The following is a 24979-nucleotide window of genomic DNA, read 5'->3' as shown; positions in this document are numbered from 1 at the left end:
TAGTGCAAGTGATCAGTGCAGTGCCCCTAGTGCAGTGGAGGGTGCGTCTGACCGGCTCACTAACGCTTCCAGGCCTAGACCTCTTCCAGACTCCCAGACCCAGTGGAGGAGGAAAGTCGAAAGCCGCAGGAAGGTTAGGGAGAACCCCCACCGGTCAGGCGTCCCCTCGGCAGTTCCTGTTGCTCGTTCCCAGGCTGCCTTGGAACGAACCAAGAAGGAGTTATTGCGCCAGTGCTTCTCGTCATCTTCGTCGCCTTCTCCTCAGCGTAGATGGAGCGCATCGGAGTCGTCTCGCCCTCTCAAGAGGCCCTGGAAGGATCCTTGCGCCCTTCCTTCCAGCCCCGAATCCTTCGCGGAAGAACCTGAAGTGGAACGCAAGAGAACCAAGATTTCGTCCTGTACGCTTCTCCTGTTCGCTCTCGGACTTCGTCCCCTGTAGAGGAGTTTAAGAGATCTCCTGCGCGTATCCTGGCGGGGGTCTGCAGGCGCAGATTGCGGCTTTAGCAGAGTCTATTGCCGGGACTTCTCATCGTCGGAAGGACGCCTCACTTCCGGTGAAGAAGTCCAGAACGTTCCTTCGGCTAAATCTCCTTTGGCTAGAAGAGCTTTTGAGCCTGTTAGTAGGAGTTCAGAAGGGCAGGCGGGAGCTCGGGATCTTTCTCCGAGTAGGCTCTCCTCTCTTCCCAGCAAGAGTTGTGAGCATGTAAGGTGTAAGGAGCCAGGCAGGCTCTCTCCTCAGGATTTCCGCCTCCTCTTCCAGTTAGGCGGTCAAGAGCTTGACAGACGTCAAGAGCCTAGTTTTCGTCAGGAGCGAAGGAAGAGTTCTTCGCCTGGTGGCCACTCTCCTTTTGACGGACGCTCGGAGCCTAGTAGGCAACAAGAGCCTAGTAGGCGCCAAGAGCCTAGTAGGCGCCAAGAACCTGGTAGGCAGCAACGGAAGTTTTCTCCTCCGTTAGAGCACTCCCGATTGGATAGGCGCATCAGAGCCTTGTGTAAGCGCCGCGCTTCTGACAGGGATTCATCTGTGGATGTTTTCTCTCCCCGTGGCAGGCGTCAAGAGCCTGGCAGGCGTATTGAGGATGGCAGGCGCCAAGAGCCTAGCAGGCGCAGAGAGCCTGATAGGCGCTCTCCCGTATCCAGACGCTCTTCTGGTGGAGTTAGAATCTGTTTCCGGACAGACGGGCCTCCACTTGTAGGCGCTCTCCTAGTAGGCGCTCCCCAAGTAGGCGCTCTCCTAACAGGCGCTCACCAAGTAGGCTCTCTCCTGGGAGGCGCTCTCAAAGTATGGCGCTCTCCATAGTAGGCGCCTCTCCCAACTAGAGGGCGCTCTCCTAGTAGGCTCTCGCATGGGAGGCCGGTCTTCAAAGTACGGACGCTCTCCTGGGTAGGCGCTCTACCTGGTAGGCGGCTCCCCGTGTAAGCGCTCTCCCGGTGGTTTTTCTTCCAGTAGGCGCTCTCCGAAACAGGCCGCTCTCCAAGGATTAGCTCTCCTCCGGGCAGTAGAGCTTCTAGACGTCATTCTTCGGAAGAATTTGTTGCTGAATCGGAGGAAGATTTGCCCAAGGATGCTTCGGTTTCTTCGTATAAGAGACTTACAGACCTCCTCTTGCAAGATTTTGGGGAGTCATCTTCGGCCGTTGCTCCTCCGTCTCCTCCGTCCTTATTTTCAACGACCAATACGGCCTAAGAAGTCTTCGGTCGTTAAGATGAAGCCTACAGTGTCTATGAAGAAGGCTATGAAGAACTTTGACGACTGGTTGCTTTCAAAAGAAGAGAAGGGCAAGACAGTTTTTTCTTTTCCCCCGTCCAAGCTGACGGGTAAGATGGGGTTCTGGTACGAGTCAGGAGAGCCTTGGGTCTAACTCTTCCCTCCTTCTTCTGCAGACTCGGACTTCTCTTCGTTGGTCGATTCCGCACGTCGCTCGGCGCTGAATTCTGCGAAGACGACGTGGGGTATGAGCGAGTTGGATCACCTTCTGAAGGGAATGTTCCGAGTCTTAGAAGTTTTTAACTTTCTTGACTGGACCCTGGGAGTGTTGGCTAAGAGGACTCAAGAGCAAGACACTCTTTTGCCTGAAGACCTCCACGCAGTTCTGTCTTGCATGGACAAGGCAGTGAGAGACGGTTCCGGGGAAATGGCTTCTCTTTTTGGTGCAGGAGTGGTAAAGAAGAGGGCCGTTTTCTGCTCTTTTCTTACCAAGGCGGTTTCGCACGCACAGAGAGCTTCCTTGCTGTATTCGCAACTTTCCCCGCAACTCTTCCCCAAGAAGACGATTAACGATATCTCCAGCTCCTTATCAGCAAAAGCGACGCAGGATATGCTAGCTCGCTCGGCTAGAATTCCGAAACCTTCGTTTCAGCAGAAGACGAAGAAGAGGCTCAAAGTAGGCAAGAACCCTTTCGAGGAGGACCTTCGTCTCGCTCTTCTTACCTCCAGAGGTTCGAGACACCTAGAAGAGGAAGGACCTTCTCCCGGTCTATTAGGGCCAAGAAATAGTTCGGGTGTCCTCCAGACAACTGTGGGTGCCAGACTTCTGAACTTTCGCAGATGTCTGGGCACGGAAGGGGGCGGACAATGTCCCTCGCGATCATCAAGAGGGGATACCTCATTCCCTTTATTCGAGACCACCTTGACCACCACTCCAAGGGCACTGGTGGCCAAATACAAAGACCCACTGATGAATCAAGCCCTCGCTCTAGCGGTAGAGCTGATGTTAGAGAAAGAGGCAATAGAGATGGTTCAGGACCCACTTTCAGCGGGGTTCTACAACCGTTTGTTCCTAGTTCCCAAGAACTCAGGAGGATGGAGACGGTTCTGGACGTAAGCGCCTGAATGTCTTTGTGAAGAAGAGGAAGTTCGCTATGGAGACGACGTCATCAGTCTTAGCAGCTCTTCGTCCCGGGGACTGGATGGTGTCACTGGACCTTCAGGACGCTTACTTCCATGTGCCGATCCATCCTTCTTCTCGCAAATATCTCAGATTCCATGTGGGGACAGGGAACGTTTTTCAGTTCAGGGCCCTATGCTTCGGCCTTTCCACGGCCCCCAAGTATTCACAGGACTGATGAAGAACGTTGCCCAGTGGCTTCATCTCGAGGGAGTGAGGATTTCCCTCTACTTGGACGATTGGCTTATCAGGGCCAAATCCAAGGAGGAAATGTCTGGAGGACTTACGAGTGACGTTGGATCTAGCAGCTTCTCTGGGTTTGCTAGTGAATTTCGAGAAGTCACAGCTAATCCCCAGTCAAGAGCGTATCTATCTGGGGATTCTGATGGCTTCTCTGGTTTTCGGGCGTATCCGTCCCCAGAGAGGATAACCCGAGGTTTGGAGAAGGTAGCAATCTTTCTGAGAAAGATGTATGCACAGCGAGGGAGTGGATGAGTCTGTTGGGGACACTCTCCTCTCTGGAGCAATTCGTTTCTCTAGGAAGGTTGCACCTCAGACCCCTACAGTTCTTCCTGACGAGGAACTGGGATCGGAAATATCAAGGTCTGGACTTTGCGTTCAAGATTTCGCAAGAGATAAAGGAGGATCTACGTTGGTGGCTAGACCCTCTATTGTTCAAGGAAGGCCTTTCCTTGCAAGTCCGGAACCCCAACCTAGTATTGTATGCAGACGCTTCGGACAAAGGTTGGGGAGCTACTCTCGGGTCGAGAGAAGTGTCAGGCACCTGGAGGGGAGATCAGGTGTCCTGGCACATCAACAAGAAGGAGCTAACAGCGATTTGGTTAGCTCTCAAGACCTTCGAACCCCTCGTAAAAGGGAAATATGTTCAGATCAACTCCGACAACACTACAGCCCTGGCTTACATTCGAAAACAGGGGGGGACTCACTCTTTCTCCCTGTACGAGACAGCGAGATCGCTCCTCTTGTGGTCAGAGGAAAGGAACATAAGGCTTCTCACCAGGTTCGTACAGGAGCAAAGAAATGTCAGAGCGGATCTGCTAAGCAGAAGGAATCAAGTCCTTCACCCTCAGAGTGGACATCTGCACGCGGACGTATGCCAGGAGCTGTGGAGGACGTGGGGCAGGCCCCATCTGGATCTATTTGCGACCTCCAGGAATGCGCGGATAGATCTATACTGCTCCCCTATTGCAGACCCAAGAGCAGTGGGCAATAGATGCATTCCTCATGGATTGGAGGAATCTGGATCTGTACGCGTTTCCCGCCTTTCAAGATTATAGTTGGGAAACGTTAAGGAAATTCGCAGCGTCAGAGGGAACAAGGATGACGTTGATAGCTCCGTTCTGGACCCGCCCACGACTGGTTCACCAGAGGGTACTGGAATGGCTGGTGGATGTCCCAACGGATCCCTACCCTCTAAGAGTCGATCTGCTCAAACCAGCCCCACTCTTCGACAGGTTTCACAAAAACCTCCCCGCTCTCAGTCTGACTGGATTCAGACTATCAAGAGTCTCGTCAGAGCTAAGGGCTTTTCGGCAAAGTCTGCAAGGGCTATTGCCAATGCACGTAGACCTTCCACATCTAGAGTCTACCAGTCGAAGTGGGATGTTTTTCGACGCTGGTGCAGGACTCATCTCAAAGTTTCCTCCTCCAGTACCTCTGTGACGCAGATTGCAGATTTCCTTATCTTTCCTGAGGGAAAAATGCGGGTTGGTTGTCTCCACCATCAAGGGGTACAGGAGCATGCTTTCCTCAGTTTTTCGTCATAGAGGATTAAACATATCTGAGGACAAGGACCCTCCATGAGTTTATCAGATCGTTTTGAAACGGTTAAAAGAACCTCCTCCTTAGTGCCCAGCTGGAATCTTGATGTCGTGCTGCTCTTCCTGAGGTCCTCAAGGTTCGAACCTCCCCATGCTGCTTCGTTCAGAGACCTTTCGATGAAGACTCTTTTCCTCTGTGCGTTAGCGTCCGCAAGCAAAAGAGTTCAGCGAGCTGCAGGCTCTAGAAGGTGAGGTAGGTTTCCAAGGAGGCTCCGCGGTTTGCTCTCTCTTTTCTTCCGGCTTTCCTAGCCAAGAATGAAAACCCTTCTTCGCCGTGGGCCCAGGAGCTTCGAAATCAAAAGCAAAATTATCCTCCTTAGTCGGGACAGAAGAGGAGAGATCTCTTTGCCCGGTGAGAAGCCTGAAATATTATCTTCAGAGAAGAAAGACTTGCCAGCTAATGAGAGCAATCTCTGGTGCTCTGTAAGGGACCCCCCCAGTAGGCCCTTATCTAAAAATGCACTCTCATTCTTTATCAGGAATATTATTAGAGAAGCACACTCTTCTTCAATCAGCAACAGTTTAACCTTCTGAAAGTCAAGGCGCACGAAGTACGGGCCATCGCTACGTCTTTGGCTTTCAGAAGAATTTGTCATTACAAAACCTTATGAAGGCCACTTTTTGGAGGTGTGAATCAGTCTTCTCTAATCACTACCTAAGGGACGTATCGATTACGTATGATAAGAATGTTTTGGGCTATGGCCCGTTACGTATCGGCGGATTCAGTGCTGGGGCAGGGAGCTGAAAAACACATCCTTTTTAAATCCTTTTTCCCTGTTAGTTTTAAGTTTGAGTTTTTGGTTGTAACGAAGGAAGTTGCAGGAGGCAGCTCCTTCTTTCGTATACTAATGTTAGTAATTGGTTAGGTGATCGGTTGTGCTTAAGGCTCCTTTGCAATTGGTAGTGATAGGCTCTGGCATGTAAGCGGGTTGATCCCCATTGACCAGATCCTGCTTGGATTCTGCCAAGTAAGTGGACTCAGTTCCCATTGGTAGACCCAAAGAGTTCTTCAGCCATAGGTCACGCCCTCGCTGAGACTCTTTAGGCAACGCAGACTAATAGACAGTAACTATCAAGTCTTCTGCCTAAATCAGGTAAGAACCAGAGGTTTATATTATGTATTCCTTTAACATGTGTTGTCCCCACTTTCTAAGTAAGTATGTGTTCTCTTTCCCTCCACCAAGGGTGTCAATCAGCTAAGTATATATCTGGCAGGGAAGTTCATGTACAAAAATGATATTGTTAGTATACATAAAAGTTTTGTACATACTTACCTGGCAGATATATACGATTGATGGCCCGCCCAGCCTCCCCTCAGGAGACAGGTGGAAGAAAATAACCTGACAGGAAAGGGGGGACTGGTTCTTACACCCGCCTCCCAGCGGCGGGAAGGGTACAAGGTAGATCACCTGACCTACCTGTAGCGTGTGCGAGTTTTGAATTTTCTGTCGTGACGTCAGAGACCTAAGCTAAGTATATATCTGCCAGGTAAGTATGTACAAAACTTTATTGTATACTAACAATATCAGTTTTTCCCTGCACCTACTACACGTTGGATGAGGATCCGTCGCACCGAGGTTAGGAACCTAGAACAAGGGAAGCCACTGACTCCTGGGCATTTCCTTTGTCTCCTCTTCGAAGCGGTAGACGATCCCGATGTTGAGGCAAATTCTCCATCATACCACGTATACACTCTTACCACACACTGATCACACTTGGAGAAGAAAAGGAATGAAAATAAAAAATGAAATGGATAAAGAACGGGCAAACTGAAAAACCGGCTTTAAATGAGATAGACAGTAACAGTCTTATCTTAAAGGCAGTAGGAAAATAAACTGATGGGTCACAGGTAGCCGTGGGCATTCTGGGTATACATGCCCCGTGACCTGGTATAGATGCCATTAGTCCCTGGATCTCACAAGTGTAATTTTAATTCTACCGGTTTCCAGCTTGGCGCTAGTAAATCCTAATGTTAAGACGAAGGTTTTGTTAGTTATGAAAAATACAAATTAGTTACAAATTTGGTATTTTTCTGTAGAAAGTATCCACAAAGTTCTGTTTTTTTTTTTTTTTTTTTTTTTTTTAAATCAATTTCATATAAAATGCACTTTTTGTGATAACACTTTAAAAACCAGGACCAGGCAATATATATATATATATATTATATATATATATTATATATATATATATATATATATATATATATTATATATAATATATATATATATATATATATATATACTATATATATATATATATATATATATATATATATAGATATATATATAACTATCTATATATATATAATATATATATATATATATATATATATATATATATCGATATATATATATATATCTATATATGTGTGTGTGTATATATATATATGTGTGTATGTGTATATATATATATATATATATATATATATATATATATAATAGTATATATATATATATATATATATATATAGATATATATATATATATATATATATATATATATTTTAGTTTAAACTAACAAAATAGGCAGTTTTAAGCATTTTTCATGGGTTTCAACTGTTTGTGGATTCCAGCTATTCACAGGCATCTGGTACCCATCCCCTGTGAATGCGGGGGTAAAACTGTAGTATTTCTTTGCAAGACTAGGACTGCCCCAACTGTTCCCTTTGCACATATCAGCTGAGGTATGCAGAAAAGCGTTGGCTTTACTCTCTTTCAGGGAATCATGCATGTGCAGACAGATGGTTCATATACTGCATTTGGCTGCTGTATGATTGTTGAGTTTTGTGTGCGTTGATCAGTATACGTGTGATCATGCATATTCAAACAGAGTGATACTTCTGAGTGATTTGGTGGTCTGTATGAATGTGATCATGTAAAACTCAGGTCATCAAGGGTACTCTAGCCAAGTTTTTAGGGGTAGCCACCATTTCTTTGTCTGGTACTGGAAGGGCTCAGACCTTTTTAAAACTGTGACAAGGAGGTCAGGTTTCCTCTTCCTCATGAAAGAGTCAGGGAAGGCAAGGGAAAGAAGAGGTGAGGGGAATGCTAAGATAGATTATTCTCTTCACTTGCTCCTATAATTAGTGATAGTTTGTGTGCTTATGGATGCTTCCAAACTACTTTTCAATGATTACTTATCTACCCTTTCTCAGACACTTGATTCTGTATTCAGCTCAACTCTTCAGGATCCCTTATTAAGCTCTGTCCCTCATAGCAGAGGCAACAGCAGTGCTGGAAAAGAATGTGCTTGAGGTAACAGACAACTTGTCCTTGATGAATAATCAGTTAAGACTGCTAAAAGGGTTATGTGCTACAGATTTGATTTAGATGGAAACTCTGGTACTCATTCCATGTTGAATTCCTATAGCAAGGTGACATTGCTTTTCGTGGATCTGAAGGGTGCCTGTGTACTGTCCATCAGTGCTTCAGGAAACACCTGTTTTGATTTAAGTAGCTTACTGGGTAACCATACATAGCTGAGTTTTACTCAACTGGCAGTCAAAATTCCGAAATTCACAGGTTCACACTAATTTTTCTGTTTTGTTTTGGGTAGGTAACAATGTCCCACCCACTTTTGGGAAATGAGAGAAACAACTTGGCAAAGAGATCAGTTTGGTTCTGCCCGATGATGGCTACACACCGGTTGTCACCTGTAGTTAATTTTGAAATTCTTGACTTTTCTGGTGGTAGGTTTATCACAGTTTGTGTAGTATTTTCATTTGTTGGCTGATTCGGCATTGTTCAAATAGTGTTAAGTTGTTTTTAGAGAACATAATAGATTTTGACTATGTTACCAATTTTGACCAACTTTTGACAAGGTCCACGTCGAGTTCATCTAACTTTAGATTTTGTGCTAAAGAATGCAATAGACTTTTGACCAAGGAATTGTATGATTCTCACACGTTGTGCACGGATTGCTGTAGACAATTATGTTCTTTAGACTTGAAATGTTCTGAATGCATTGACTGGGATGAAAGGACGTGGAAAACATTAGAATTCATTTAAAAATGCTAGCTAGAGAGAGAAAAAGATAGGCAGTGTCTAAGGCAGAATCCTCTAACCTGCCAAAATTGATCCTTTCGTCGTCGGCTAAGAAGGCACTCAACAAGTGGAAGCATGGCTTACGTACAATAAAGAACAAGGCAGGACCTCCTTTAGTTTTCCTCCTTATAGATTGTCGAGGATGAGATACTTGTCCCACGCAACTGGAGAAGCCCCTTCCCTGGGATTTTGTGCCTCCTCCCAGGCCAACTTTTCTAGGTAAGTGGTTTCAGCTAGACGTTCAGCTGTTTCGTACACAAAAGTCTTGTTTTCGGCTTCAGAACTTGAAGAATATCTTTGAAGTTTTCAAGGACATGGCTGTTGGCGCCTTGGCTCGGAAGATTATTACCTGAGAGCTTCTCCTTGGACTGACCAGGAGTTCTCTCTTGCATTGACATAGGTATTAGGGATGGTTCCCAGGAGTTGGCCTCTTTACGCACTGAGAACTCTGAAGAAGAGGGAACTCTGGGGCTCATATACATCCAAGGGAGTAACTATGTTGCAGAGATCGGTGCTTCTGTTTTCTCCTTTAGATAAGAAGCATCTTTATCCACAGATGACAATTCTGAGTATTGCATTAGAATGCTAAAGAAGAGTACAGTGGACCCCCTGTGTTTGTGGGGGATGAGCTCCATATCCCTCCGCAAATAGGAAAAATCCATGAATACTTAGAACCCCCTATCAAAATGCTAAGAACTGCCTATTTTGTTAGTTAAAACTCAAGAAACCCCACTAAAAATTCTTATACCTGGATTTTTAATCGTTTTATCAACAAAAAGTGCATTTAATCATGAAATTGGTATGAAAATACAGTAATTTGTGGATATTTCTCATAGAAAAATACTGTGAATACACAAATTTCCCATGAATAATGGGTAGATATAGTCCATTGAGAAATACGCAAATCTTGAGAGTGGGATTAAGGGGATCCACTGTACTCAGGATCTGATGCAGTCACAGCTCTTTTGGGGCAAAGAGAGGCCTTTCACACATTCCAGAGGAAATACGTTTCTCTTCCCGATCCATTAAGAAGTCGCAGTCAAAATCCTCCTCTCGCAATTGTGGAGAATGTTCTCCGTTTACAAGTCGGAGCTAGGCTCCAGCTGTTTTGGGAGATTTGGAAGGAGAAAGGAGAAGAGGCCTTAGAGGAAATGAAGGACATTTATTCTCCAGGCTTCTACAATTTTTGTTCGTTGTCCCCAAGTCAGTGGGGGCTGGAGGCCTGTTTTGGATGTCAGCCCCCTCAATTACTTTGTGAAGACAAAATTTAAGATGGAGACCAACCAAACAGTCCTGTCATCCATTCGTCCAGGAGATTGGAGGACATCCATAGATCTACAGAACACTTATTTCATGTCCCTATCCCCCCCAAAGTCAAGAAAGTACCTCAGGTTTGTATTTGAAGGGTCTTTCAGTTTTGTTCCCTTTGCTTCAGCCTTACAATGACTCCTCAAGTTTTCACCAGAGTAATAGCTCCCTCTTCAAAGTGGTTTCATTTGAGGGGAATAAGTATTTCCTTATATCTAGATGACTGGCTTCTGAGGGCTCAGTCAGAGAGTCAGTGTACTGAGGACCTCAGGAAGACTTCTTTGTACGGAAAAATTAGGAATGCTTATCAGTGCACAGAAATCACTGTAGATTCCCTGTCAGAAGATTCTGTATTTAGGATTGATAATAGCCTCTCAGTATTTTTGGGTTTATCCTGCCCGGAAAAGGATAGAGTTGTGTCTGAAAAAAGCACGAGATTTTCTTGACGAGTTGGCTGAGACTTCAGTCTTCTGGGTTCTTTATCATCGATGGAACAATTTGTCTCCCTCAGCAGATTTTGGTCAGGAACCAGTTTAGAAGCTCTGGTTTCTGGTGCAAGTAAATCTAAGAGTACTATGTATATGTGGATGGACTTTGGAAATGGTCATGATGAACCCAACAATTTTTCAATGTGATTAGTCATCATCAAATAAGAATTTAAACATATTTGTGACATTGTTTACAGTACTATAAATTATTCTCACACTCATTCATTGGTTGTATTCAACCCTTCTTACACTCGTTCCAATAATCCTAATAAAAAACGTACTATTGAAATACAATAGCTATTTGCAACACTTTATTTCTCTCCTGGCTAAACTTCCTACAGTTGCTTTACAATTGTCCAGTGCAACATGCTGTGGCACTTATCAGTTCATGGAATGGCAATCACAAATGTGGCACTTATCAGTTCAGGGAAACACAATCACAAATATTAAATCACTGGAAAGTTACTGGTAATTTTCAAACATATAGTACTTTTTCTCTTGAGCATGACCTTGTGTTTATGGTTCTTTATGCCTTCCATTTAGCTGGATCCCCACCATTTTTGTAGCAGTAGGATTTGCAGTTGGTAAAGTAGGAAGACGAGTAACATAGTCTTAATACTCTGTCTTCCCACCCTCAGTCTCTCTTCCTTTCTTCTGCTGAGAGGTGCTAGTATGGGAAGGTGATTGATATATTACTTACCTTTACCATGTCATCTGCTACTATCTGCGGCTGCATCTGCAAGGCGCTCATCAATATTGAACTCCCAGTAGCAGTTGTCCTTTCCTTGGGAGGTGCTCCAGTGATATTGACTGCAGGTATTGTTCCTGTGATGGGGGGAGATAGATGCTCCAGTGGCATTGACTGCAGGTATTGTTCCTGTGATAGGGGGAGATGAATCTCATGTTCTTTTCTTATTCTTCCTTCTCATTTTTGAGCTCTTTATTGGCATCATCTCCATCATCTACCTCCTATAATAAGACGAGAGGAGGTACTAACCTCTGCCCCTTTGCTGAACCCTTTTTATTACTGTGAATTTCTGTTAAGTTTCACTCAGGAGGTGAAGTAGTTTGTGATTGGTGGGGTGGTTAAGGTTTACTCAGGAGGTGAAGTAGTTGTTGTTATTGGTGGGGTGGTTTCTTGCTTGTTGTGCTGTTGATCAGGTAAAGAGTCTGTTCTGCTTACTGGCATTCTAGCAAGAAACTTTCCCTTCTGACCTGCTCCTTAGAGAAAACAAGACTCGAGTCAGAAGCAGGGAAGAGTTTGCAGATAATATGTTCCTGGCTTCTCCTCCTTGTTGTTGAGCTCGTCCTGGTGTTCTGGTTCATTTTCCTCCTGTAGGAAGAAGTCCAGGAGGACCTTCAGAGGAATCCCTTAGGACTTTGTACGAGTGCTCATCCCAGGCTCTGGGAGGCAGCATCATTCAGATACCTTCGGGTGTTCTGTCCACCATAGATATGGCTGACATGGGTCTCGCTGAGCATGCTCAGTAACCCATGCTGACCCTTGCAGTTTGCACCAGTGCTACCTTCTTGCTCACTGCATTCACAGTCCTTCCCAGCCAGCCTTCTCTGTGACCTGTTTTAGTTAGGTTTCCATGAAACATGGCTTGGAATTTTTGGCCCACAGTATGTCACCTAGTGTCTGAAAGTATTCCAGGATTGTTTGATGGGTTACTGTAATTTTGATGGTCGTCTTCCCATGGACTGTCTTCAGTAACAACTGAAGCAGCAATGACCATCTCCAATATATCATCCTCCCAGCCTTGCACCATGAGCTAGGAGATCAGAGAGGAACTTGCGTGTTTGCTGGACAACAGGAGTTCCACTTTCCATGCAACTCCCTCCCCCTGAAATATGGAGAGAATAAGCCTAATCTGCACACCAGCATTTTGTAAGGCAAGTGACTCCAGTAGCCCAGAAAGTACAGGCAGTCCCCGGTTATCGGCGGGGGTTCCTTTCCCAGGGGTATGCCGATAACTGAAACTGGGCGATTTATGGCGCCAATAACCGGTTATCGCCGCCATAAGCACCTTATGGCGCCATAACTCTATTATTGTTGCCTTATGACACTGATAAGCGGAACTCGGCCTGTTACGGCGCCATAAATCGCCAATTTTATGGCGATAGACAAGCCCCATAAAACCGGATTGCCGATAACCGAGGACTGCCTGTATTTCATGATTGTGCTAGGTCACTCCATAGTTTTGAACTAACATCAACAAAAGGTGGAGGGCAACCAGTTTCCTGCCACCTTTGACAGTTGGCTAAGTAGAGAAAAACTGGATGGTTTGCCACACCATTCACCTCTCAACTAGGTACATTCTGTGAATGAGGAATGTTTTAGCAGACCAGCTTAGCTTCTTGGGCAAGTAGTATGGACAAGTAGTCATTACTTCATGGGGAGAAGACTATTAAGTACTCAGAATCACCAGTGATTGACACACTTGCCACACACGTTGACAGTGAATTTCCAGTGTTCTGTTTTCTGGTGCCGAATCCTCGCTGTTCTGGAGTATGCCTCCCAGCACCCTGGGACTTTCTGGATGCCCATGCCATTCTGCCACTCATTCTGTCCCACTGAGTGATCAACTGTGTTTACCACTACAGAGCTCATATACCCAAGTAACTCTTCATTGATCCTGTGGAGTGGTTTCCCTTTCTGTTGGCACTTTGCAGGCTCCCAGAGAACCTTTTATCATGTTACCCACTGCAATTACCCTACTTAGTCTCTAATGTCAAAGAAAAAAATGTTTGGGGAAAGTTGGTGAGTGAGGGGTATTCCTCCACTCACCCTTCTTACCCGCTAGTAACTTATCTTACCTAGTTTCAATGAGCAATTCCAGCTAATGCTAAGGAATACTCCTACACAAAATGCTTTGGTTTGTATGCCCATGATAAATACAAATTACAGTACTAAAAAAAATTTATATCTGTAACTCTACATAATCTGTCTGGCACTGGAAATGGAAATGACTGGTACAGAAGGATACCCAGGAAGCTGTGTTATCATTTACTTTTTTTTTATTATTATTATGGTATTTTTATCTTAAATACTACGTGTACTCATGTTGCTAAAAATTACATTATTATAAATGATCAAGATGGCAGTGTAAGAGTTGACTAATAGATCCCAGTGTTAGAGATGTTAAGTACCATCCTAAAGCTGAGACCAAGGTATCTTCATTCCACAAACTACTTAGCTTTATAGGGGCCCTGGTGGAAAGGCTACACCCCAGGATAGACAGTGGGTAGGCTGAGCATGGAGTTCATTATCTACAGGTTTTTTTTATGCTAAACACTAAAAACATGAATTATATGGTGACCCAATGCATCATATATGCAGTACAAGTATGTGTGCATCTGTACAAGACTGTGTAAGTACTAGTTGGTCATATTTTGACTAGTGTCACCACCACGAAGAGACATCTCTGGCGTGGCGTTTAAAGATCTACCCTGTTGCCAATTTTACAAAACTTTATATATGTGTGACAGACCTTTGAATGTCTGAGACAACTCCTGAAATTATAATGATAAGATTTTAGGGGTTGTTTTTCATTTACAGGTATTCTAATCTCCTTCCTATTCTGCTTGCCTCCCCCTCTCACTCTCTTCTAAATCTTACAGCTTTTTCACTCTTTAACATATGTCCATCTTAACTATTTTGTCGGTAGTACTGGTTTACATATATACATTTGTTATTATTACAAAATAGATTATTTATACTCTATGTTATGCTTTATTTCATATTTCCTTGCTTACCAATTTATTCTATACCTATGAAATTAAGAAATCAAGGTATTTGCAGAAAGGGGAAATGTCTCCCAACATACTGTGACCAGTGAAAGGGCTCCTTGGAGACATTCTCAAGCTGGTTATCCATGGATTGAAATGCACATGGAGCTGTTTGTAATATTGGCAACAGCACCAAAATGAGATGCCATGATAGAAAATCTGATTCAGTTTTTTGCTATTGTGTAAAAAAACTGTATCAATCGTGAACCTATGTAATTGACTCAGAATTCTGCATAACAAAAAAGATATTTGATATCTTCTGTAGTGGGAGAAATGGTTTTATCTCTCTGTTGTTGTTATAGATTTGGCAGATGTGCAGAGATTAAACACAAGTCGAGAGGACCCAAACAGCCACACTGGAGAGCTCATTTCATTCTAGTTTGAATATAGTCTTCAGAAACAGGATCCAGTTGTAAACTGGGCAACTGTTTATACTTTAGGCACAATTATATGGTACAGTACTCTATTCCTGGAATTCTTTTTCTCCATTTGTTTTTCCAGGATCATACAAGTAGCCAACTTTTAAGAAGGTGGTTTGTCACTTCCTTTGTTGTTCAACTCTGTTGTATATTTTCTCTTTTGTTTTCTTACTGCACTTAAACATTGGTAACTTAATTTACTCCTTTCAGGTGAAAATGGCGAGTGTCAAGAGGAAATGGCAGATATTTCCGGGCCGCAATAAATTTTACTGTGATGGACGCATCATGATGGCCCAACAGACCGGCATCTTCTACCTCACTGTCGGTCTCATTGTTGTTACCAATGTTCTTTTTTTTGTCTTTGAGTGAGTATTAGATTTTTCCATGTGCATTTATTTATTGCTGTGCCCTTACCAAAACACATCGTAGTATTTTACGATCTACTTTACAGTAATGCATGTTTTAGTGAATGTTGAAATTTCAGTCGGTAGAAAACGACCAGTTTTATATAAGTAACTTACCAAGTAATTTTTATATGATTAAAATAGATAAGATATGAATAGGTTTTTGTTCCTATTGAAATACAATCTGTCATCATGAGCTGGAAACCGGTTGAAAACTTGAGAAACAATGTAGTTAACCAAGTGGATATCAGGTGGAGAGGGGGCCCAAGTTGGGGAGTATCCCCCACTCACTGACCCTCTTGCTCACTTTCAGCTGCATGGTGTACAGATGTGGTGCACTTTTCTGTCCTCACTGCAAGTTGAAAGCTTGGAGTGTGGATAAGTATTTTACTCATTGCCATTTCTTTTTTTGCCATTATGAATAAAAAACAAGGATGTCGTCGTTAGGGCTGAGGCTACCCTGTTCTAGGCTATTTCTTGCAAGGAATGTATAGGTTTGGATTTGCTGCAGTGGATAACATTTGAAGAAGGATGAGAGGTGCCTGCTGCTTTTCAGGGGTGTGTGGGGGCGGGCGGACACTCCTCTAGAAATGCTTCTGAAACCTAATTTCTTCCTACCCCATCTTCCATTCCTCTTCCCACTATAAGTGCTGTTCCTTCCAGGAGGAGTAGCACTTGGCCTAAAAAATCTGACCATGACCTTTCAACTGAGGGTGTAGCAGTTTCTGAATGAGATACTCATCCAGCAGCTATGTTGCCTGTGCCTCTGAGGACTGTGATCATGATTCTGAAGTTCCAGGTGTCCATAGGAAGACATCTTTGCAGAAGATACAGCCTACCTTTTTTTATACTATTCTGGGTAGTCCACCTTTGGCAACTTTGCCCTGATAAGCTAGGAGAGGAAAAGAGGACCTTAATACCTGATGCCTCTGCAGAGGTATAAAATGAGGCCTACAGCTTTTTGTTGTTTTCAGTGATCACCTGATCCTCCAATGGATAAAACTTAAGTTACAGTTCCTGCCTCGACCAGTCCCGTGCAATCAGCTTGGGGAAAGGGAATTGAGTAGTGCTGGTTGTACTCTCCCTCCTTAGCTTCTTTCTCTTTGTCTTTGTTGGACTCTTTTTTTTCTCTTTATTGTTGTTGGACACTTATTCTTCCTCCTCAACCCTGGACTTTTCTCTGTGTAGGAGTTTAGAAGTCAAGTTCAGGTTGTCTGTGAGAGCTAAGAGAGATTAAAATGAGGGTGTGGAAAAGGTCTTGGCTCACCAGTGGTGATGACCATAAGAGGTGGTCTTCCCTAAAGTCATCGCTCAATGGAATTGGTGCAAACACTTTTTACCATGTAGGAGCTGTTTTAACTGCTGTATATTGCCCTAAACAGAAGGCAGACTCAAGTGTTTTTGAACAAACAGTATGGTGAATCCAAAGTGTTTCCTCAGTCTTGCTTTCCAGAACCTAATTAGTGTTCAATGGCCTCCAGGTCTGGGGAAGTCAATAGTGCTTCTAGAGCTTCACAGTTATAGCAGCATAGACTCTAATGGGATCATTCCCGTCTTTTTAAAAAGACGTTGATTTCACTGCTCCTAAGATTAGTACTAGTTTTAGAAGATTAGTTAGACTTGCAAATTATCCTTCTGTTTGGATGAAGGGAAACATTGCTGTATTACCTAAGGGACTAAGTTTGTCCTTATGCTATGCTGAATATAGGCCTATTTCAATTAAAGGCAGTCCCTGTTTATGAGCGATCTGGTTTTATGGTCATCGGAATGCAACACCTGCCAATACCCGGGGACTACCTTGACTCATGCTTATCTAAGGTTTGTGAGAAGCTGCTCTCTGAGTTTCTTGGTAGGTTTGTTTAAGATAATACATAACTGCTACTAGCATTTCAGTTTGGTTTTTGTAGAGACCTTGGTGTTTGGGATGCACTTTTGTTAGTAGCCACCATCTTACAGAGTACTCTTGATGAGGGTACAGAGGCATGCATGATTGGTCTAGATTTTAGTTCAGCCCAGGTGTTCCTCATGGTAGTGTTCATGGCCATTGGCTGTTTATTATATGTTCTAGTGTCATGTGGCAAGGTCTGAAGAAGTCTTATTGTATAGGTGATGATACTACTATTCTAGCTGTTGTTCCCTGTCCACACCTTAGGTCTGTGGTTGCAGAATCCTTGTACATAAATTTTGCATGTATTCATGAGTGTAGTAGGCTTTGGGGCACGAAGCTTAACCTTCTAAACCTCAAGGGATGAATCAGTCCAGAATACTTTTGCCCTTGCATCCCAATTTACATTTAAATGATATGGTTTTAAATGCCAGTGACTAATAGATTTGTGTGTAATTTGTGGTAAGAAATTGACTTTTGAGAAGCATATACATATATTGTTTCCTCTGTTTTTCTTAAAGCTAGTATATTAAGATATGTTTTAGAATGAGCCGGGATGAAGCTATTATATCTAACCGTTTTAACTCTTCTTCCTCATTTGGAGTTTCTTCCTCATTTGGAGTATACTGTTCTCCAGTGTTGACTCTCATCTCAACCTCTTCGAGAGTTATGTCATCAGCCGCTTATTTTCCAAACTTTTAATGTTGACTAGTGACATAGACATAAAGTGAGTTCATTGTGTTTGTTGTATGAAATATACTACAGTGGCAGACATCCTCTGCTCTCTTCTTTACCTGCCCTAACTGTTTTTGCTTGCAACACTAGGCAGGTTGCTGCTAAAAACATTGTGCTGTTTTATAGCATCAGGTTTAATAATAGTACTGTGTTTGCTAGGAGTTTCACTGTACCTACAACTAAAATGTGGAATAGTTTGCCTTGTACAATTGTGAAATCTTCAGATTTCCAAAAATTTAAGTGAAAAACAAATTTATTCTTGCTCATTGCTGGCATCTTCTAAATTTCCAGTGTATGTATCAGTTTTAGTTTCTGTTCCTTAACATTTATTTATTTATCACTGCGACCTTTAACTTCTCACTGATGGCTGATTTTCCTTTGGAGGTCTCTTGGGTTTATAGTCTGTTGGCTGTGTCCAAAATGGTTTTGAGCTGAAAATTAACAGAAAGAAAGGTGGAAAAAGAAGGGAAGTCTAAGACAGCATACAAATTTCAATAGGGTTTCTTTGTTCTCTCTCTCTGCATTGGCGGTAGTGGTGGTACACACCATCAGACGTTGATTGGTCTACCTTAGGTAAAGCTGGTGTTGTGGTACCAGCTCACTTAAATTCAAGGTCTGCTCTTGCACCTGAATGAGGCTGCGTGGCTCACTCACTTTGCCCAACCATGATCGAATGGTTGCTAGGCAGCAGGTGTACTGGACAGCCTTTGTTACCATGACTTGTGAAAGTCACACAGGCGTTTGTGGAACCTGCTCACTTGTCATGGGCCTGATCTGTGGATTGGGTTTTTACTAGTGCCGGGAAAGTGGTTTCCAAGATGCTGAAGGAGGAAACCTGCACTGTTTCCATGCTTGAGATATTTCTGTTGTCTGAAGTGTGTGTAGTCCGAGCTCTTTTTCTCCAGTGAACAAGGGTCAGCCACTAAGCTTTGTCTTGTACCTTTTATCCAGCAAGAGGTTGGTTGGGTTCAGTATGGGACTGGGAACCCCCCAAGGGAGCTGAGCTCTGGCTTATGGCTGAAGAAGGAGCAGCTCATGTCCCCAAGGATCTGATGGGACCTAGCTCGAGCAGCAGTTTTCAGAAATTATTTCTCTCATTCGTTTGCAGAGTAGCCTGGGTTAGGCAACTGTATCTTTATAATGGTTGACAGTTTCATTTACAGAAATAATCTTTGGGAATACTCCAGAGTCCTAACCCTTGATCCAGTTGCTGTGCTCACAGTTAGCACTCCAGTTAATAGCATATTCTCCAGAAAAGCTACAAGAACACTTGAAGGAAAAGGCATTGTGAGATTGGAATGGATGAGGAAAAAAAAATTGATGGTATCTGTATATTATTACTCTGTATCCAGGACTCTTAACAACATTTGGTTCAACCAGAGTTCCTGAAATTGTCAGAGCTGCAGGGTATGTTTTCATATTCAAGCAGTATATACTTATATCCAAGAGATGTTTTAACTGCCAAGAATTTGACCAACATTAGATATCTAACAGGTGCAAAGAACAAGGGAAGGAACTTGCATAAATTGTGGTGCTATTGAATATGGTCTTTTCCAAAATAATCCTAAAATGTATTTATTGTAGAGGTAAACAGCTGTTCGCTTCCAATAAAGTTAGAAGTTTGCAATGTTGCATGCAGTTCAAGCTGTATAGATTGTAGAATGAATAAGCTTCAGTGAAACCAGGTCAAAAGTAAATACATAGTAACTTTGTGAGGCCTGGTGTATCATATTGAAGCACAAACCTTTTAATCATAACCTGTGCAAGAACTCTCTTGATAGGAGTTGAGTCTCTTTTGCCTCAATGGTTAGTAGTATCTAACCAATTACATCATCTTGCCTTTCAAGCCTTGACTAGGTAAGTGTAAGGGAAGGAGGGATTTAGGGAGGGGTCAGTAGAGAGAAGAAACAGGTTCAGTGATTTAGTAGGGTGAAGCCCTTATCCAAGTCCACTCTTTCCAATACAGGTTCCAGTTTTCATTAGGCTTTTATCCCTCCCTTCAAGAAGTTATTGTAGCTTTCTAATAAACTTGTCACTTTTCTCAACTAATTTTTCTCAGGAAAGACTTGGTTTCTGCTATTTTTACAGTGCACAGGGTTTGGGGTTACTCCTAACCCTGTTTTGGCAAACTTTGGTTTTAGGTATAGAGGTAGGATAATGACTTAATAAGCTTTCTTTCCCTTTCTACAAGAGAACACTCATAGATCCAAGGATTCCTTCTTCCTGTCATACAGTTTTTGATCAACTGTTGTGTAGTTTTTGCTATTCCAGACAAAAAAATTTGCATCTGCCCTACATTGCATAGTTTGGCTTTGGTTGGTGAACAGATGCCATTGATCCTGGTCTGTTTCCCTCCTTGTCTCCTGCCCAGCTTCTGGATAGCCCAATATACATGACTGGGCATTTGTCCATTCCTGGTTGGTGGGTGACTGCGCCTTCAACCTTTTGCTGTTAAGTGGAGAGTTACAGGATGTGTTTAAGGCTCACAATCTTGCTTGTTCCTCAGCTTTCAGTAGTAAGTTTCTTGTAAAAAAGACGATAGTTCATGTTCATGTAGGAAAAAAATGACAAATTTTCTAAGACAACTTGTATTTTCATAGCTACAAACCTGAGGTCTTAACAATAGAATAATTTCTAGTGCCTAGCTGGATCCGGTTAAAAAGCAGATGAAAGCAAGGAATCTTGTGATATCTGGCAACACATGCGTGGCTCGGGTGAGGATTGGTCAAGGACGATGCCGCTACGCCAGTCTTTCTTTTGACTGCCTGGGCGAGAGTCGTGTTAACCTTTCTTGGCCTTTTTCCGGTTCATTGCCCGTTTCGCTTGTGTTTAGTGTGTGTGTGTGTGTGTGTGTGTGTTTGGCTGATATTATGGCTTCTGCTCTTTCTCGGCGTCAGCATATGTGCCCCAGAGTTCCGGGTTTTCCGTGTTCTCATTTTCTGGCTTCGGCAGCGACAGACCCTCACATAATGTGCAGTAGGTGTCGTTCTAATTTTTGTACTATCACAAATCCTTGCACGGAATGCCGGGCATGGCCTAAGGAGCAGTGGAGGTTGTTTTATGGCCCAAGAGAGAACATCAGAGGGTTTCGACTCTTCCTACTTGGGAAGGTTTTTCGCTTCTTCCTGATGTTTCGTCTCCCGTAGTAGTCAACACCCATGGTACCGTTGTCCCTTCGTCTCCTTCCTTTTCTTCCATTGATTTGTCAATGAAAGTATCAGGAGGCTACCAGGCTAATGTTTGTAATGTAGCCCCTTCTTCCTCGGGAGTTTGATTCCCGAGAAGGGTGAGGCTTTTTCATCAATCTCTTCTCTTCCAGTCGGAGGCATCCAAAATGGTGACGATTTGGAAGACGCTCGGGCTAGGGGGTCCCCCGTCCTTGTAGGGGTTGCTAGCGCATTTTGTGGAGGCTCGCACCCCCCCTCCCCGGTCTGGCCAGGCCACCTTGTATTGCTCCGCCAGTGTCTGCTGCCACTTCTTCGAGTCGGAGTGACGCTGTGGCGTCAGCCCCATTGATGACGTCACGGGATCCTTCTTTGTGTATTCCTCTGCCAGTGGCGTCTGATTTCTCCTCGCACCGAGGGGAAGCCGTGACATCACCACCACTTGTGATGTCACTCCGATCAATGGCGTGTCTCCCAGTCGTCTCCTCCGATCCGCCTTTCTCAGCCATGGCGTCATCACTGCGGCCCAGTTCGCTGCATCTCCCTTCCTTGTCATCGGAGCTTTCTCTGTCACATCAGTCTGAGGTCATATGCCAGGCAGTGCTTCAGAGGTAGGGCTCTGTATTGGATGTGAAGTTGACTGCCTTATTGGTTGGGAGGACTGGTAGGAAACGTGTTGCTTCGTCCCCACCTCCTGGGAAGAGTGCGCATAAGAAACCAGTGCTGTCTTTCTCTCCCTCTTCCCCCTCTATGCCCCGTCGGCATATCAAGTGTTGGAAGGCTAAGGGCTTTGCCCTTCCTTTGCCTTCGAGGGAGGAACAATGCGGATGTGTTCCTGAGAGTGCTGTTGTTTCGGGCAGTGTTAGTGCTCCTTCTCGTGTGCGATCTGCAGTGGCTGCTTTGTCCTCTGCCTCGAATCTTGGGTGTGCTGCCCCCCCCACCGCCCCCATCCATGCACATCGCGAGCATGTTGCAACCTCCCCTGCCCACGCACGTGATGTAAGTGCTCCTTGTTCTCCAAGGCCTATTCGTTGCCGTAAGGATCTCAAGGCACCTGTCAAGAGGTCGAAGGTAGTGAGTGCGGAGTTGGTGCAGCTGGAGTGTTTGCCTGCCCCTCTCACTAGTGCTTCCATGAGTTCAACTATACAGGATTCTTCTTCTATCTTAAGTGTTCAAGTTCCCCCCCCCCCCCCCCCCCCCCCCCCCCCTCCCCCCCCCCCCCCCCCCCCCCCCCCCCCCATCTCATGTACATGCGTCCCCATGTCCGTGACCATTCATGGACATGTTGAGTCATCTGTTGAGGTAAGTGATGTTCCTAGTATTATAGTGAGTTCGTCTCGGAAGCCGATGCATGGACCCAGCCCAGACAGGTTAGTTAGGGTTTCAGGCTTTTTTGGCGCCGACCTGACACCAAAGACAGACTGGTGCACCTGGTCATGTCTGAGTCGGAGTCTCGTCCTCGGAGACGTCCGGCTCCTCCTCCCCCCCCTGTCCAGCAGCATTCAAGGAGATCGTCGCCTGGTAGACCGTCGAGGACCTCGAGTTCGGCAGGTCCTTCCTGTTCAACACAGCCTAAGTCAGAAGATCAACACCCCTTTCACTCTTGTTCCTTTAAGCCAAGAAGGGGCCCAAGGGGCAGAGGTAAAGGGGGCCGTCGGTAGGTTAGGCGCCTCTCCCTCTCCTGCGCCATGGGTGGGGGGGTGCCTGGCTGGCCATTGAGCCAAGTGGCAGAGTTATGGGGCAGAGAAGTGGGTGGTAGATGTCCTTCGGATGGGATACCTACTGCCATTCGACTTCTCTCCTCCTCTGTTGGACAAGCCGCAGCTCAGGAAGGCATATCCTCCAGATTCTCTGAAGTTCTTGGCTCTTCGGGAGGAAGTGCAGAAAATGGTGGACAAGAATGCGATAGAGGAAGTAGTGCGTCCGTCCCCGGGGTTTTACGGTCACATCTTGGTGCCCAAGGCATCGGGAGGATGCACGCCTGTGATCGACTTATCCACCTGAATCACTTCATCAGGAAGACACGGTTCAAGATGGAGACCCCGCGCTTGGCGTTGGCAGCCATGAGGGTAGGCGACTTCAGGCTGTTGATAGACTTAAGGGACGCATACTTCCAAATCCCTTTCATCCCACTTCCAGGAAGTTCCTTTGCTTCTCTCTTGGGGACAAGGTCTTCGAGTTCAAAGTCTTGTGCTTCAGGCTGATGACAGCCCCTCAAGCATTCACAAGGGTCTTCTCTCTCGTGTCAAGTTGGGCCATGCTCAGGGGATCTGTTTGCTGAGGTACCTCAACGATTGGTTAGTCTTGGCAGTTTCCAGGGAAAAGCTGCTGCAGGACAGGGATCGTCTACTTCGGTTCTGTCTGGAACTGAGCATATTGGTCAACCAGGAAAAGTCGAACCTCATACCCACTCAAAGAATATTTGTATTTCTTCTAGATATACAAACTGCAGCTTATCATATTCCCACAGCATAATCTGTTTGATGGACATGTAACTTTTCCATATTTATAAACTTGAAAGTGCAATGTTTTCCTTAATTAAATTGAATAAATTAGAGGTTAATTTATTTTAGTTTACTCTCACCAAGTATTTTCTTGAAAAATCTCATGTAAAAGTTTGGAGCAAATTCCTTAAGTTCAAAAACCTAATAATATAAGAAAATTAATGAAGAGATTAACAGTTATTTGCGGTAATTGTAGATGTAAACTGACTATGTTCTGTTATTTTCCAGCTGTCCCTTCTTGGCGGGAAACTTGACACCAGCAATTCCAGCTGTTGGAGGTCTCCTCTTTGTTTTTGTTATGTCCGTTCTGTTTCATACTTCATTCACCGATCCTGGCATCATCCCTCGAGCAACAGCAGATGAAGCCAGCTATACAGAGAAGCAGATAGGTATGCTGGTTTCTTAATAAATACTTTTATTTGCCGATTAAAATTTACTGCTTTCTGTTAAATCATGAGTCATTGAACTTGGATTAAACTATGTTGTCTTATTTTCCCTGAATGAACCATGGAACTTGTTAATTTTAAAATGAATTCATTGGAAATCCTTTTAATTAGAAAAGCTATGTGTATCTTTGAAGTAAACCAGATTGTGCACTGACTTTGATGCAATTGAAGCTAAAGAAATCTTATCAGGAATAAACTGTCATTCTAAATGAAAAATTTACTCAAGTTTATTTTCAGCTTGTGAAGCATAAAATAAACAGTAGAGTTGATTTGCTTTTGCTACTGAGTGCTTGATCTCTTGGTTACTAAGTTCAATTATGTCAGTTATAGATGTTAGTATCTTGGAAGCATAGAAAAATTGCAATATACTTTACACGCTTTGTTTTAAGTACAGATGTTAAAATTTTATTTCAGAATTTTTTGAGTAATGTTCTGGTAAAGGTTAGTTAGTAGAAAAGTATGGGATTTTTAAGTAATACTAATTAAGAGGCAGATGTTTTGTGCAGTTGCATTATATCAGTGGAATCTGTTAATTACACCAAATAAAAACTAGCAATTTGTTGTGGTCATTTGTATTCCATATCTTGTATCTGTAGGCGGTTAGAGACAAAGGGTCGGATAAAAATAACTTATTTAATTTGTATCTTGTTATGGTCTTGATACCTGTAACTGCTGTTTTCTTTAAAAATCATTACAAGTACTAGTGAAGTAGTAATTCCACTGTACATTGTTCTCTTGTATTATGTTTGTAACTCGCAAAATGGTCAGCATGGTAGGTGGGTTGATTTGGTTGGCAGTAGAAATGTTACAAACATTATATCACTAGTTTGGTTAAACTGCTTAGTAGTAATGATTCTGCTGCTTTTCAGAGGTGCCTAATTCTGGCAATGGCCCAAGATTGCGTCCTCCGCCTCGAACGAAAGAGATATCCGTTAATGGTGTTACAGTCAAACTTAAGTACTGTTTCACTTGTAAAATATTCCGACCGCCTCGTGCGTCCCACTGTTCCATATGTGACAATTGTGTCGGTGAGTTAGATTTCCTTTGCTCTAGATATATTCC

The 24979-nt window shown here is 43.9% G+C and overlaps 1 protein-coding gene across 5 annotated transcripts in view; it reads left to right on the top strand.

The window, feature by feature from the left end:
• LOC135200158 (palmitoyltransferase ZDHHC18-like) overlaps positions 1–24979 on the top strand; it is a 98491-nt gene that overhangs the window by 6011 nt on the left and 67501 nt on the right. For all 5 annotated transcript variants that reach the window (XR_010311219.1, XM_064228513.1, XM_064228511.1 and 2 more), the window contains exons 2-4: positions 14990–15144; positions 23700–23860; positions 24787–24945. Coding sequence is in view for 4 of the 5 variants with exons in the window: in XM_064228511.1 (XP_064084581.1) it covers positions 14990–15144; positions 23700–23860; positions 24787–24945 (475 nt within the window). In the remaining variant the exon portion in view is untranslated. The remainder of the gene's footprint in view (positions 1–14989; positions 15145–23699; positions 23861–24786; positions 24946–24979) is intronic.

Source organism: Macrobrachium nipponense, chromosome 26, assembly GCF_015104395.2.
Source record: "Macrobrachium nipponense isolate FS-2020 chromosome 26, ASM1510439v2, whole genome shotgun sequence".
NCBI classification, from domain to species: domain Eukaryota; kingdom Metazoa; phylum Arthropoda; class Malacostraca; order Decapoda; family Palaemonidae; genus Macrobrachium; species Macrobrachium nipponense.
The sequence above is the reverse complement of the archived record's forward strand: the minus strand, read 5'-3'. Positions and strand labels throughout refer to the sequence as shown.